General features: G+C 38.5%; 1 protein-coding gene across 8 annotated transcripts in view; it reads right to left on the reverse strand.

Moving 5' to 3' along the window:
* Positions 1–1,193: 1,193 nt before the first annotated feature.
* The window catches only part of PPP2R5C (protein phosphatase 2 regulatory subunit B'gamma), a 75,397-nt gene continuing 59,315 nt past the window's right edge, over positions 1,194–17,275 (reverse strand). For 4 of the 8 annotated variants that reach the window (XM_033139579.1, XM_033139562.1, XM_033139570.1 and 1 more), the window contains 7 exons: positions 16,119–16,172; positions 14,983–15,153; positions 14,404–14,531; positions 12,301–12,402; positions 10,664–10,736; positions 6,944–7,060; positions 1,194–4,183 (listed from right to left, as the gene is read on the reverse strand). In XM_033139579.1, coding sequence (XP_032995470.1) covers positions 4,052–4,183; positions 6,944–7,060; positions 10,664–10,736; positions 12,301–12,402; positions 14,404–14,531; positions 14,983–15,153; positions 16,119–16,172 — 777 coding nt within the window. In that variant the 3' untranslated portion in view covers positions 1,194–4,051. The remainder of the gene's footprint in view (positions 4,184–6,943; positions 7,061–10,663; positions 10,737–12,300; positions 12,403–14,403; positions 14,532–14,982; positions 15,154–16,118; positions 16,173–17,275) is intronic. The other 4 variants (XM_033139589.1, XM_033139624.1, XM_033139614.1 and 1 more) reach the window with 2 other exon arrangements.

The raw sequence follows: 17,275 nt of genomic DNA on the forward strand, positions 1-17,275 counted from the left end.
AGCTCTTTCGGCTGCCCTGGGAGATGCTGAGGCTTGGACTTTGTCCAGCTTCTAAAGGAAGGAAATTCCACCCCATGGCACGGTTACATGATGCATATTGCGTCAAGATTCACTTATTAGTGGACAACTTTTGGGTTATTTAAGATATTAAATGGGTCAATTTGACACTATACTGTCAAATTGGTTATTCTGTGTTCACGGCTCAGTGAAACTCCTATAAAGAAAATTCTCTACTTTGATAGTAAACTTGAAAGGTGCCCGGGGGGGGGGGGGACGGGGACCAAGCAGAATGTCTGCCACCATCAAAAGGTGAGGGATCTCAGCTGGCTTGAATGCAAAATTTAGTAGTTTTAACAACTGCAGGAAAATGGATTTGTCTTTCAGTAAGTACAGATTGAGACAAATTCCTCAAATCCTTCTCAATTTTAAGTAATGAGATTATATCTATGATTTTAACTTTAAGAGTAGCAGTCATTTTTTGCATGGAGCAACAAGACACTAGAGTGCTAAAACCTCCATGTTTTGCACTAGGAAAACCCAATTGTCAAAAACCGTATTCTTCACACAACAGTTTATGCAACTTTCGTAATTATGGGCAGTGAACACAGGTCTGACTTGTCAAGGGGACAGAAATGGAATCATCAGTTTCTCCTGGCCACCACCTACATATAGGCTGCTTCATCATTCTACGTAAGGACAATTGGAGGCTTCATCGTTCTACGTAAGGTCAATTGGAGGCTTTTGAGTCTTCTGTAGATGATGTAGCCCCCCTTAAAGGGCCTTACTGAAACTTTGTTTTGTATGGGTTTTTTTATTGGATACCTTCATAATCTGCACTCTTGCTAGAAGATCCTTTCCTTAAGTTAAACGTAGTTTTATGATGAGCAGGTAAAATTCCATTTCTTCTTTATTTAATCCATATAATACACCAGTTTTAGAATTTAAAAACTAGATAAAAGAGCATATTAAATGGCAGGTGTATGAAGTTTTTCTTCATAAAACAATGTCTGAACAAAAAAACCCTGAATTATAAAATATTAAAAAATAGGTTGGTACATTTGAACATAGCATTCAACTAAAGCATAAAGATACAGATATAGTATAAAGAAAAATTGTGCCACTTACCTATAATTTTTTTTTTGCTGTTTCTAGGAACTTTTTATTCTGTACATAGGACCATTCTGTACAAAATATGAAGTCTACATTTTTATTACTCATTACAATAAAACAAAGTACAATGTATGTACAATATTAAAATGAAGCCATACTAAAGCCACACACAAAAAGACACTTGGTAATATTCTTTTTGACATTCCTGATGTACAGGCATAAAATTTTGGAGAACATGGGAAGATGGCTAACACTGAACTTTATGAAGAACAACAGTCACCAAAACTATATTTTATTTGCACGTTTTTATTTTGGATGTATTAGTTTTTAGAATAATTTAATACAGAACTTATACAGAGCATAAAAATGGTGATAACAAACAAGCCAAACAATTAGTGCTGCTAAATTTTAGAATATTGCTTAGGCAAGTTTGTCAACTGGCCTAAAATCTCAAGAGCAAGTTTTCATGGCATAATTTTCCTACCTATCCCAGAACGTTAGCTTTTTGGTGAATGTTTATCTTCAGTAAAGAGAAAAAATAAAATCTAGACAGTGAAAGATCTTATACGTTGAGCGTTACACAGTCAACCAAACATTGATATACAATATTTTCCCACTCCCCCCAGAGGATAACATTAGTTTGAATGCTTCTTTCCAGAAACCTCTTTCATGAACCTACTGAACAGCCTAATTATAAAAAGGTATTTGACAGGTTACCAGCTAAAGATGGAAGTTCAAACAATGGTATATCAAAATACATATAGACGTTGCCGTTTGCAATTAAAAAAGCACCCTTTCCCCCCACCTCAAAAAGGGAAGACATCTTTTATCTGCTTTAAATTACTTGTTTTTCATGGTAAACCATATTTATTTTCAAGTTTAACAGGAGCTCTTTTTTACACAGAATGGGTATTTTATTTGAAGCTTGGAGTGGTCTTTATATTAATTTAGCTCTGCCTTGCCACTAATTCCCATCACACCACATAAGATTTCCCCCCATAGCTTTTGCAATAAATATTGGGACATTTTGTTTTAAGTGAGACCAGGCAGCAGGCACTACATCTGCACTAGGTTACTATAACTGCCTGTTTCGCACAATAATTTTAATGGATTCACGATACCTCATTTCCTTAAAAACTTATTTTAAAGAAGCCACATGTTTTAACTTTTTCTGCATCAAGACATCAAAACACTGTTCCTTACTGCCGGAGACAAAAGAAATAAGTTGCTCGTTCTAAATAAAACACAACTGAAACCCAGCTCTTAAGCAGGATACAAAAGTCTAAAAATACTGGCCACCCTGAGAGAAATCAAATATTGAAGACAAAGCACTATATATATATATATAGAAAATTTCTTCGTGCTTTCCCATCCACAACAATAAAAAAGAGCTCATAACATGCACGTAATCTTGTGGAATATATAGCAGCATTTGAAGATCAACAGTAACTCAGATGAGTTTCTTCTTGTGAGGTGTGTTATGTTTTACATGTGCTTTTCACCACAGAAAATAATATGACAGCAGAACTTCTGTAATTCATTTCTCAGCTTTTAAGACAGGCATCTGAAAAATGCATAATGCAATGAGGATCTGTTGCCTTATTAAATACAATCTGAAAAGGTACTAATGCTGCGCTCTCATCAAACTATATCATCCAGAGAAATGTATCCAACTAGCTGGTCTCATGATGTCTACAAAAAGAACTCTTAGAGCTCAAAATATGCCATGCAGTAAAAACTCAGGTAAGGGAGAAAAACAATGAAGTCATTCTGGTAAATGAAATAATAGTTTCTGGGGGGGGGGGGACAAGATAAGAGTTATGCAATGACTTCTTTTTAAATGCAATTTATTTCTAATCAAGGCAGACGGGATTTCAGTTTTAGGAACACAAATTCTTTTTCTAGCAGGTCAGTTCCAAAATACTCAGCTTCTATTACATGCTAAAAGATTGGAAAATATGGCTTCAATCCATATAAAGTACTTTGAGGGTGCCTCTCTCTGAAATAATTTTCAGAGCTCCTAGAAATTAGCCGTGATTGAAGATTGTCACGAAAATTGCCATTCTGTAAGCTGAACTGAGAGAACAATTTAACTGTGTGTTTCCAAGCTGCCAGGAATTTGTCAAGGCAGTAATGCAGAATTGTCCCCCCCCCCCCAAGTTTTTTCAGTGTTATAAAAATGCCTAATAGGTTTTTGGTGAATTAAAAAACTCGACTATTGCCACAGTACCAACTTTGGGGACAGGAATAGAAAGAAAATGGCCTCAGCATACCAGGCACTCCTGTACTGCAGCTTCCAATTAGGAAAACCCACGCAAGGCCACTTTGCCCACACAGAAAGCAGTTCCATATAAAGGAAAAAAAAGGTTTGTGCAGTCACACATGGATTTTCTTGTGTGCCCGCACATATATGATGTACATGAGCCACAAGCTGCAGCTGACCGTAGTCTTAACAGGTGTACATACTGCAAACAGTATGATCAACGTTATGGTTTCATGCTTTTCCATATACAGAACTGCTTTCCATGCCTCCCACAAAAGAGGAAAGGTGGAGCAGCCTAAAAGGTTTTGGGAGGTTGTGTGGCAACTGTGTTAGATGATTTGCGCTAAGGCTGTTCTTCTCTCAGTAATAATATGGAGGGGGGAAAGTGCATGCTTCCGATTGGTTAGTTCTATGCCAACATCGCCAAGGAAGTGTCTTCGTTTAATACTTGTCAAACCAAGGTTCTGCATATAGAATCAGGTAATTTACCATTGTTTGAACAACTAATCTTGAGCTGCGCATACTGTATCAAAGTTATTGCCTAAAGAAATGGGATTGGGGGAAAAGCTTTGACTTGTGTGTAACTGATCAGTATGGCACAAAAAAAGTAAGTTCTCTACTGTGGAACAGAGTCCAGAAAAAAGGGTTTTCCTCCAAATAAGATTTCACTTGAATAGTCTAATGCCCATCATGTGTTATTAGATCATCAGCTCGGCAATGGGACTCCAAGGCTTTCATGGTATAGATATCCTGAGGCAGGTCGGACTTGCGGCGCACAATAACACGATCCTTTTTCTGCTCCTTCTGTGCCTAAAATCAAAATGCATTTTTTTTTAATGCAACAATTTAATCCACAATAGGTTGGTTTTTTGGGTGAAGAAAAGTATTATTAGGAAGCTTACGACAGCAAGTTGGCAATACAACCTGGCTACTGCTGGAATGACTTGGCTGATGCAATGCTTCTCTATACATGGCACACCTCTGAATACGTTTTTGGATTCTCCTGGTTCTTTGGGAAGCCACCAAGTCCATAAATTTAACAGTCAGTACATACTATCATTATAGGCATACCATTTGCAAGTTGTTTAGGCTAACAGCCATGCCCCCTGGTGAGCAGTCATGTAGCAAACTGTCCTACCCGCTCCCTCTTTCGGCTACAGGTGCCCATTCCAATTGTGTGGCTACCACCAAGACAGCACCATCCTAGGAGTCAGCCATAGGTCCATGGAAGCACAGTGTAGCTCTACAATGGATGAAATGGCATATATTGATTACTCACCCTAGTAGGTCACTAAGTCCAGAAGCAGTGTACATGGATGCATATGCAGCTGCCATACATAGCACTATGGTTTTCTTTATTGGGGAGACACAACTATACTATGCCTGCCTGCTTCCTACTGTTATGTGACCCAAAGCGAGAAAGACCATGGCCTTGCACTCTGCTGTTTTGTCAGCTGGGGAGATGCATTGTAGTGCTATGGCAGCTGTGAGGCAGACTTTCAAATGCAGGCATAGGCTCCTACAACAGCACTGAGGATGGAAAAAATAGCAGGTTGCAGAGACAGAAATAGAGGAAGGAGAAACACAGGTGACATTGGTTTGGGGGTGAGCACCTGCCCACCCTCTTATGATGATATATATTCAGTCACTAACCAAGTTTCTTGGAGTAAGATACTGTCAAAACTTTTGAGATGATCAATGAGGTTGGGGTCAGTAGCTTTGTTCTTCCATCCAGCCATATTCCAGGAAATAAACGTTTTACGTGTTTAATATGTCTGGATCGCCAATGTTTTATGGATGGTTTTTTCCCTTTCTTTCTCTTTTATGATTTTATTGTCTAAATTATGCCAATAAAGGCTGAATGAACGAATGAATTTATATCCTTATTTGGTCCTTATGCGGTTTTAGCCTCAAAAACCTGTGTAGTAAGTGGTCATGGGCAGGATCTGAATTAGGTCAGGACTATAAAATCCAAGATGCTGAGGGGTGGAGTAGAGGGAGCAGGAATAACAACCAATGATCATTTTCTATCTACCTGAAGTATACGTGTGTTGCTAGAAATACTGAAGTCCTCACTAATGAAGCTAGATCAGTTTCTACTTGACAATTAAGCCTTCTAATGAAACCAACTGTTATTAACTTTTGCACCATATTTAAATATGCAGTATCTCTGTTTAAACCAGAAGTCACCAAGTTTTTTGAGCCTGTCCACATCTGGAATTTTGAGAGTGCACTGGATACTACCACCTCTGATTGCTTCCCCTCCCTCTTCGGTCTTCATGCACAATTGTGCATGTGCATGCACTAACGCATACACATGTGCATGCGTGCGCACACACCCCCACACCCCCACCCCATACCCTTTTGTTTTTTCAAGGGTAAAAATTGCATCCAGTAGAATTAAAACCAATCCTCTTAAAACTGCCTCGCCACCAGCAAATGAAAGACCACACTGGTAGACTGCACAGTAAAGATCACAAATCTGGTCCTTGTGGCCAGCACCACAAACACATTTACCCAAGGCATAGAACCTATGATTCAACACGGGATGAGAACAAAACCACCAACAAATCACATAACACATCTATGAACAATGGTAATTTTGAGATGTTCCCTTGCAAAAAAAATTTATGAGGATCTGTGCTGCAGAACCATGTTTTTTGTACTGGCAGAACTGGCAACCATCAGATGTGTGATGGTTACAGTTCAGTCTATGGAAGCACATGTGGTCTTTGATTCGATGGTGGTAGTGGTAAGGGAAACCTATTAAAATTCTGCAGTCAATTGGATCCATTTTATTGGATTCATTATGTGTGTGTGCATGTACATGTAGACACAGCTTCTCTCTCCGTTCCTTTGCTCCTGATGCCTGTGGCATGCTACCCCCACTCCTTTCACTCTCTCTTCCTCTATCCTCTTGGTCACTTCACTTTGTCTTGAAAGGCACACGGACCTGAAAGAGGAAGCAGAGAGAGTCTTCCAATTTTCTCCTTTAGCTCTCTGCATTTTTCATGGAAAACCCTCAACACCATATGAAAAAAAGGGGCAGTTAGGGGGTGAGCTTAGAAGAGTTGTGGGCGCCAGGAGATACCCAAGGGTGCCATTGCAACCACAGGCACCACATTCATGGAACCCGATAACTAGATGTGCGTTGATTTTCAGTGTGGTTTGGCAGAGAGGGTATCAAGACTCACTGGCAATCCTCTGATGTCAGGGAAGTCAGGGCTAAGCAGTCTTGTGTTTAGGCAGCAGACATGGGACGAGGGAATAAAAAAAATTGGAATTTCAATAAGTGAGTTCTATTAAACAATCTCTTCACTGTATATTCTTTGAAATACCCACTTCACTTTAATGGTTCTGAAGCCACTTAATAAACACAAGACAAAAAATTCTCACTGCTCACATATGCAACGGGACACGGTCAACAGCTACAATAACTATTTTACTAAAATTATTCTGCTCGTTTCAAATTTGTCATTTAGAGAGGAAAAGCATAACTACTAACCAAAATGAGTAATTTCTAAATCAAGTTTGGAACGAGTAGGCTAATTTTTCTTCCTATGTGCTTACCGGACAAGCTTCTTCTTTCACTGTCTTTCTCAGCACCTGCAAGTCTTCAATTAAAGGCCCATCTGTTTCCATTGCAACAGGACTGCTCACCAGACAGGTGTCACTAAATACTGAGTACTAACCAAATGCAAAATGTTTTATGTCAGAATTTTTGATGGCAAATCTTAAGATTAGCAACAGCAATTTTACTGGAATAAAGGTTACCCTCACACTTGATTAAGAGTAATTTACACATTTTGTTGCACAAATAGAGTTTTGGATTAAACCATGAACTGTTATAGCTTCTATCTTAAAAAAAAAACCAGGAGATTTGATAGCCCAAAGTGCTCGTTGAAATCTAATAAAGCCTTATGTCCTGTGGAAATAATGAAATGAGCCAAAAATAATAATTTAAGGTTCATTTTGTCAGTGTTGAAACCCATTAGTTAAGGGTGGGACATGACTGAGGTTTTTTGAAACTGTGTATGGTGGAGAAAATGTGTTGGTCTATCCAATAAAACCCATTTGCAGGAGATAAAAAGCTTAAATGGCTTTAAAGGGGAATGCCTTACTTGTGAGGCTTCCCAGAACATCTGACTGGTTGTTGTGGGAAACAAGATGCTGAATAATGCACTATTGCTCTGATCCAGAAGGGCTATTATGTTTCTGCAATGGAAATATGAAACAATATGGTTCTCCCAGTTTGGCTTTATGCATCCAGCGCCCTTATCCTGCACCACCTTTGAGACTTTGAAGGATTTCCAAACTAGACATGCTAAATTGGTGTGATGGGAAATTCAAATGAGAAACAGTCTGCTACGTTCAGTCAAACCCTAAACTAGCTCCTAGGACCCAAGACACAATCAAAAGTAACCTTTAGAGCAAACATCTTTATACTGGTTGATGACCTACATTTTAAAATTTAGTAGAAGAATTTAAGACCAATCACTGCACAAAATGATGGCTAAAGGTATGCCAGGAAAAGAAGACCAGCATGCTAAAATATTTGCATTGGCCCAATTATTGGTATCAGCACTTCCCAATAATAAGAGCCTATATGGAAAAAAAAATAAAAAAATTGCCCAGTAGCACCTTAGAGACCAACTAAGTTTATTCTGGGTATCAGCTTTCGTGTGCATTCACTTCTTCAGATACATGCACACGAAAGCTTATACCCAGAACAAACTTAGTTGGTCTCTAAGGTGCTACTGGACTTCTTAAAAAATTATTTTATTTTGACTGCGTCAGACCAACATGGCTATCTACCTGAATGAAGAGGCTATATGGTCTTGTTTGCACCCCAGTAAAGCATAGTTAATAGCATTATATCCAAACCAGAGACTGGTTTGTTTCACTCAAACAAACTATGATATCCAGTTTGGATGCAACTGTAAGCCAAGGATCATGGTTTGTTTCTCTTAAGTGATATCCAGAAGCAACAAAGCAGGCAAGATCATGGTAAACCATGAACTATGGCCTACTGTGATGTGCAAACGGGGCCAATGAAAAATTTTATGAGTCAGCAAATCTGCTCTAAGATAAGTCACTAATTTGAACAATTATCCAACAGACCAATTAATACTTTAATATATTTTCTGCATGAAATTCATTTTATAATAACTTATTGCTGATACTAAATTAACCTGAACAACAGGTTTATATGAAATTTGGCCCACTATTTATACAAACTGATCCACACAAGCAGCATGCATGATTACTTTATAAAAAGTATGAGTTACAAATTCTGAGATCAATCATTGGCATTGGTGTACTTTTGCACCAAATCTTCTTTTATGTAATTTAATAAAGCAACATATTACAAAGCAAAATAAAACCAATTGTAATTTACTTAATATTCTTTGAAAAAGAAGTCTATTTTTTAATGTATCATGGTAGCAAACTCCCAGTGTTCAACAGGGTTTATTTCTATGTAGGATTACCACCTCTGTGCCTCAAAAACCATAGCAATTGTAGTGACTGACCATATTTGCATAGCTAACATCAATGCCAATTCTAGACTCCTTTCATAGTTTACTCCCTTCACAATTTTACACATCTTTACTCAGAAATAAATCCCACCAAGTTCCACAGGATTTACTTCTCTGTAAATATGTCTAGGATCAAGTACAACCCCAGTCAAGGGTCTTTATCAATAAACTTTTCTAATGGGAGTGTTGTCCATATTCTTTGGGTGCTTCAGACATGCCATCTGATAGAATAAACGCTGCAGCATACCCAAATCCATCCAATTAAAATTATTTGAATATGCACTTCTAATAACAATCTTCTCTATAGCCATTACATTGTTAACTGGAGATTTAAACCAGATTGTCTTTCATCATCATCAACAACAAATTGCTCAGCAAATGATAAGTCTGCACTAAAACTTTAAATAGTTTTCAGACCTGTTTAATTGTCATGATTCCTAACTGAGGAATTCTGGGACTTTCAGTTCTTTTTATAGAACAAAGATTTCCAACACTCCTTCTCGTTGACCTCCAATTAAACCAATTTGAAAACTAGTTTAAATTTCTACTGTAGATGTGCTAAAAGAGAGCCATATTGCTGCAGTTCAATCCCATGAGTGAAGTTCAGCTCACAGAAGAGAGGTAATTCCTGCCGATTCTCAATTCCGCTCTGTGCCTCCTGAAAATGTGAACCGGAGGAGGGGTGGAGGACCCTACAGAACAGCGTGGGAAGTGGTGTAAGAGGCTGCAGGGGGAATTGGGAGACACCAGCCTCCTTCCTTCTACTGGATCTCCCACCCTTTGGTGAACCGAAGGGCTATTCTGGATACAAACCAGAGGGATTCTAATCTATTTGTTTTATTTCATGAAATTTATACACCACTTGATTGGGAGAAAAAAAACACCTCAAAAGCGGCTGTGACCAAGTCTGCCAACAGGACACCGGCAGCATGACATTTTAAAGCACTCTTACAGATTTAACGTATCACTTGAACTATTTATTTATTTATTTAATAAAATGTGTACACCGCTTGATTTTAAAAAAATACTCAAAGCTGCTTACAAAGTGATAAAAAATAAAAAGGAGTAAAAAAAAAAAATCACAACCCTACTTTAAAACATACAAAAGTTAAAATACTAAAACAGATTAAAATGACCTCAACTTCCTAAGCATCTGGGTCGGTTTGTCCAAACAGGCGCCAAATCTCAATAGGCAAGGAATATTAGGGCTAGTTCTAATTAAATATTTTGCTAGTCATGTTGATTTCAGGCAAGGGTTAGGAAGTATGTGGAAAACACCTAAATCCGCATTTGTGGTATCTTTTGAGTCACAAGTATGAGAGCAACATCTTGCAAGGTTGCTGGGACCTCTCCCAGAAATTATGTATGTTGTTTTCTGCGTGGACTTTTCTTTCCAACATTACATATAAACAGTGGATTCTGTTGGCTTGTCAATAATTTGTTCATACATGAATACTGTTCTTTGGCTCACCTGTGGCAGCTACAGCTCTTAGAAGAAGTATTTATTAAAGACTGACCATGTATTGAAGAGCTTTTAACAACCAGGCTATTGTGTGGTATTTGTTATTGCCACACAGATAATATCATCATTGGAAACCACCAAAAGATGCACACTTCAGCCACACAGAGTCATCTTCTTTAATTACTTAAAAAAATGTGAGTAAGGAAATGTTACATTCATGGTGGCCCTTACTGTTCCAGCAGTATCTAATGTACAGTTGAAATGTTCAGCTTCTGAACTTTTTTGAAATACCTGGGGATTTGATTTGGCTAGATTTTCTATTTTAACCCAAGCTTCTTCCCGTTCCTTCATTTTTAGCTTCTCCCTAGGGGAAAAAATCCACACACGTCACAGAAAAAGCTCAATGAACTTTTCAAGTAAATCAAATTACTAAAATGTTTTTGACACTTCAGAAAAGGACAGGGTTTTTTTGTATTTACTTGTTAAACGTTGGACATAACAGAGGGTTAACCAGCCATAAGATATCATGAATAGTATATCTTGGGGTTAGAAAATAATTTCAGAAATGATCCTCTCCCTGCTCCTCCACACACCAGAAAACCCTTAGTCATTACAAGATAAGCTCAACCCCATTCCAAACCTTGCCTTGGCTAGAAATATATTTTCCCACCCCACTTAACCAAATTTTGAAGGGGTGTGTGTGTGTTTGTGTAGGGCTGGTGAAACACTGTGCCCTGCCTGAGGTAGTTTGCCTGAGGAAGTTTTTCCTCAGAATGAGGCACTAGGTTTGAAGTGACCACAGAGATTGCTTGTGCCACCACTTTGCTGCAACGGTGGTAAATGTTGTTTAAACAGACTGGTTCTGTGTAGTGTTGGCTGCTGTTATGGCAAAATGATGGCACTCTGGTGGCCAAATTTCTGTGGCTTCACCCACAAAGACTCAGGATAAGGAGTGGTGAGACACATGCTCTGGACAGACCTACTGTTAAGAGCACCGCCACTCAATGCCTTGTGGTGGTGGTCCATGGTGACCAGGCAGTAGTGGAAGGCTGGCTGCGATGGTGGGCAGTAACAATAATTTTATTATTTGTACCCAGCCACTCTGGGCGGCTTCCAACAAATATAAAAGCATAATAGGCAGTGACAAGCAGCTTCGTGGGGAGTGTGTGAACATGTGTGTGTGGGGGGGCAGTGTGGTTTACCTTGCCGCATCATAGGGCTAGCCTTGGGAGGGAGGGAATATAGCAGCTATGGGTAAAACTGAGGGTTGCTTAATCTGTTCTGCGAAGTGCAGTTTTTCTATTCTTCTTTATGCACCGGCCACAAGTAATATGGCCCCCTCTCCCATTTCAAAGCTTCCCCTTGAAATATATGAGGAAATTCAGGGTATAAATATTTTTGCTTATTCCAGGAAATAAAATTTTCTGTTCTTGTTGAAGGAACATGAATAAAACTCTCAGAGTTTCTGTGGACAATGGGATTGCTGAGCATGTTCAGCAATATTTATGGCAGAGAGCTTCCACACTTTCTCCTCCACAACTTTTAATCTGGTGAAGTGTAGAAAAGGAAGAAGAGGGACTGACACTCTGCAATCTGATGGTGGAGGTGTTTCCTAGGGCTGGGCCTTTTGGAGCTCTGGTTGAATCCCAGAAATTGCTCAAGTCTTCCCCAAAACAAGATGGTGAATTGTGAATCAGCCCATTTTTGATTGAGATTAATGAGTTTCACTCAGCTCCAGTAAGCACTGTGAAACAATATACAGGAGTGCAACACAAACCAATCGTGATAATAGCAGGAAGAGAACATTTTCAGGGAGCTAAACAGTTGTTATTGTGTGTGTATATATAAAGTGATAGTGCTTATTCTAATAAATTGGTGGAAAACAAAATGAAAGGAAAAAGAAGGAAGATGTTCAAGAGGAAACTTACTTAACTTTTTCTGCTTTAAATTGCTGTGTGCAGTCATCAAACAGTTTTTGGTTCATCTCCATGAATAGTTTCAGAGCATTGTAAATCAAGCCATGTATTGTCCTATAAAGTAAAATTTTGGCTTCAGACATATTACAAAATGTATCTTTGTAATAATTACAAAATATCTCTTTTCTGGACGTTTGATTATTTCAAAATACACCCATACCATACAAACCAGAAACTAGTCACTGGATGCTTCCATTAGCTAAAGTATGCATTCTAACTTCTCAATACCAAAAAAACAAAACAAAACAACACTCTTTAGATGTTGTATTGCTCTCTTCTTGAATATCAATGCTATAATTGTCCATGTTACAAAATTCCACACAGTAACAGAAGCCTCAGTAAAAGAAGTAAGAACACTGCCAATACTCGAAACTACATCTAACATGTTTCTAGCAACTGGTGTGAAAATTATCCAACATTATGCAGACATACTGAGCTAAAATGTTTCCTGAGCACAGCTGTAGTGTCTCTACAAGGTATTTTCCTGATAGATTACAGCCACTGGCAGTGGTGGGAGAAATTTGGTTACTCTATCAGCTCATATCTTAAACTAAATTTAGCAGATTAGAAAATGGTATTGGGGGTGGGGAGAGAAAGTAAAAGCTTGTCACCTGAATTAGGCAGCACTCCCTGCCAGAGAAGTTAAGTTATTCTGCAAAAATAATCTCTCACATGTTAGGCCATCAGATACAAAAGTCCAAACCAGTTTTATGGCTCCTTGCATCATGCAAGTTAAACACATACAAAGGTGTGCCATATACTCTGTGTATGTGACTGTGCACTGTGATATTACTCATGCTTAGGACAGAATGACTGGACAGCCACAAGTGGTGAAGCGAAAAAAATACAGACTGCCAAATCTTCAATGATGTAATCCATGTTACTTTAAAACCAATGTATCAATGGATTACTGACATCCAGTTAGTGTAAATCAACTTTTAATACTGTCTACTCAGCATTTTTCTTTCACTGTTCTAAAGTGCAGATTTAACATGCATTGTTGGCTCCTCAACCGGTAGTCATTAGTCTGCAACCAGCATCAGGCTATGGGACATCCAGCACCCACACAGTAGCTCAGTTAAAAGGTCCTTTAGGCAAAGAGCAGTTGCAGAATCAAGGTGGCTAGTAACAGGTTCATGCTAGAATTCTAAACTACTGTGTGGATGAAAACTGACAAAGGAGAGACATGCCATATGAACATACAACCAACTAGGACAGAAATGCAGAAAGAAGGAAAAGGGGGGAAAAGAGGGGAAATAATATGAACTGATAATAATAAATTAATAATAATTTTTTTATACCCCACCCATCTGGCTGGGTTTCCCCAGCCACTCTGGGCGTCTCCCAACAAAATATTAAAAACACGATAAATCATCAAACATAAAAACTTCCCTAAACAGGGCTGCTTTCAGATGTCTTCTAAAAGTCAGGTAGTTGTTTATTTCCTTTACATGTGATGCGAGGGCATTCCACAGGGAGGCCGCCACTACTGAGAAGGGGAGGGAAGCCCCATTGCATGTGGAAGCTGCTAAAATCATGAGGAGGGGGGACTTCCTTTTGGAAGCATCTTGTTACATGTGAGGGGCACTGACATTCCGACTTTTAGACTTCAAGGCCCACATATGTGACTCCACATGATTGACAGATGGGCAGCCCTACCCACCTGTCAAATTTGGCCTACAAGGCATATCCCGAGAAGGATCTGGCCCATGTAGGCAAAAAGGTTCCCCACCTCTGCTGTATGTAGCAGGGTGGGAGGGCTGTGAACCAGACTCGCTGCACTATGCCATTGTGTGTGGATCAACATGGCAGACGTGCCTGAGAACTCTGCATAGATATGGAAGAACCTACTCAATCAATCTTTCTTAGCTCCTTATTGTGATGTGACATTTACCTTCACCTAACCTGTTTGAGAGAAATACTTCTGACCGATTACAATTTTGAGGAAACTGCAGCACACAAACTTTATTGAGATTTATATTTATATAAAAATGCTGTGACATGAACAGAGTTAGACTTTAGGGCATCAAGCAATATATTTCAATGGCTACTTACTTGTTCCAGTGTGTCTTTGAATTTCGGTACAAGGATGGAAACATGATGGGCAAAATCTTTGCTGCGTTGTCACTGATTAAGCTCATAATATACTCATTATTCCAGTAGTATAGTGCTCGTTCTGCCACCTAAGAGACATGGGAACATTATACCATTCAATAACTCTAACATACTAGTGTACACTTTATACAGTTCTCTCATTTTGGGAAGCAGAGAATCCTTTTTCCATCTTAACTGAGCTCTTCTGTTCCCCTGCCTGCTGCTTCCTTAGCTTCGAAGGTGGCACTTTTATGCTTTCTGTGTGAGCATCCACAAGAAACCCAAAGTGGTACTGTCAAAGGCAACAGAAAGACTAGCTGTACTTTTGTTTACTGATAATAGAGAGGAGACTTCACAGCTGCAGTAGCCAAGTTTATTCTTTTCCTGCCCTCAGCCGGTCTTAAAATATTGTGCCTAACAACATACTGAAAGGTGGTCCATTTAAAAGGCATATAACATATCCACTAAGCAGTGATTAATGCAGTGTAATGTCAAAATGTCAAACTTAATTACAGTACTGCATTTATTGGAATTACCAACCTGGAAATGCGGACTGGAGACACACTTGGCTAGCTGCCTGAAAAGAGGTTCCATAACCTTTACAAATTCAGATGGTTCAATAACATCTAAAATTTCTTCTAATTCATTTAAAAACATAACTTCTTTTGGACTGTGAGTCTTTGGCCAGTACTTGAGTAGTGCCATCACCACCTGTAAAGAAAAGAGTGGGGAGGGAATGTTCAGGACATTATACATCTGTCCAGTTATTTATCATGGATTGCTTGCATTGACTGCCACCATTATGAAATAACTGTAACAACAATTCTTAACCAATGGCAGGCATTACAGTTTTACTTTGCAATAAAAAAAACTGTTAATGAAGGTTGAAAGTGATTTTGTTTTTAAAACACTTTGACATTCTGCAAACAGGATGGAGGAAAGGCTAAGTAAGAGGAATGATCTCAAAATAACAAATATTTTCCAGTATTGTTTGAAATTTCTCAAGCGCATGTTTTTCTGTATAGTCATGCTGATTATGAAGAATGTGCTTATAGTGACTGGAGATCCTGGAGAGATCAAAGTTTGTTACCTCCAAGTAACAAACACAGGTTTTAATGTTTTTTGGTTAAGCAGGTGATTTTACTATTTATAACTCTCACTGACGTTCTTAATAAGAGATGAGGAAGCACACACTAAACTCGTAGCCAATATCTGCATGACAAAATACATCTGTTGATGTTTTTCAGTGTCTCCTACAAGCACATTGAAAACTATTCACACTATTTTCATTTCCAACTGAAAATGCAAATAGAATAGACATGGGTGGGAACATCTGGCCAGTGTGCCAAATTAGACTCAGAATGAGTCTCAGTTTGATCCATGAGGTCATTTCCCCAAACCACACCCACCTGTCCCACATCTGACATCATATGCGTTGGCAGGTAGAGATGGGTCTGTCAGTGCATGACTGTAAGTCTTAAAATGCATTCTGATTGCATTGGCAAGGGAAGCTTGATGTCACTGCAAGCAGCTGATTAGCAAGCAGAACATTGTACCAATTCATAACTTATTTCAGGGGGAAATCAATCCCTGATATCAATCCAATGTATTTCCATTATATTACTTTGGTAAAAACTTTTAAGATTTTTTTTAAAAGTAAAAGAAATTAAACTTACTGGCTCAGTAAGCGTGCTGTCCTTTTCTAAAAACTGAACTACACAGTATGCCAGCTAAATTGAGGGGAAAGAGTAACATTGTTAGGCTACCAAAAATATATATACAGAAGTCAAATACATTTTTGTTGTTACTGAACGTTCATTTTGGTGAATGAAACCCAAAATATACTGCAAAATGCAAAACCTCAACAACACTTAAGATTCCAAATAAGGCTCACAAAGTAGGCTATAGAAAAACAGTTAAACTGTGAACTTGAGAACTTGGGTTGGGTTGTGATACAACAATGTCCATTGTACAAGTAGTTTTCTATACCTGCTTACTTACACTGAACTGTAACACTCCACACTGCAACATTTTGTTGAGGTGGCACTTGTTTATTTCTAATGACAAAATCTTTGGAAATATGGAGGGAAGGAGGAAAACCAACCACCACCACCCTTGCTATCTTGAGGTTAACTGGGATCTATGGGAATATTTGAGATTCCATATTTCTTTATTCAGCAAGTAAACCGTACTGTGGACTTGCCCTCTTCAACACTACTAAATTCAAACCCACAAAAATATACTATTTTTGACAACTTCTATCCCTTTGTAAAATAATTTTAACCTGGGGCAGCTGTCAGATCCAGAATAATTATGGAAATCAGACAAGCAATTTTTGTATGCAACACTGGGAAATGAAGCTTCGGTTTTGCTATAACTGCACATAGGCCTCCAGAAACACAATCAATGACTAAAAACTGAAGCAACATTTTGTGCAATTAATAAAATTAGCTGAAGGGAAAGGCACCAAAGGTTTGCAGATACAGTGGCCCTCATTGGCAGTGATGTGTGAGCGCTAATAATTCACTATAAGAAAAAAAAAGCAAATTCACAATTTCTTAGAAGATGTTTCACTCTTGCTCTTGGAATAAGGACTGAATACTATTGTCTCTTCTACTATTCTAGGATAAATGAAATAGAGGGGCAAAAAGCAAGTGATAAACTTTATAGGCTAAAATCAGTGGGTCTGTATGTAGCCTATTGTGCGCTTTATTTGAATTTGGATTCATCCAGCAAAAGGCAGCTGTGCATTCTTCACTGTAACTATAATAGTCTACCATGTTGCTCAAACAAGAGTTGAGCTTTTCCAGATGGCTCTCTGTGTCTGTGCAAG

The sequence above is a fragment of the Lacerta agilis genome, chromosome 1 (assembly GCF_009819535.1).
Source record: "Lacerta agilis isolate rLacAgi1 chromosome 1, rLacAgi1.pri, whole genome shotgun sequence".
NCBI lineage: Eukaryota > Metazoa > Chordata > Lepidosauria > Squamata > Lacertidae > Lacerta > Lacerta agilis.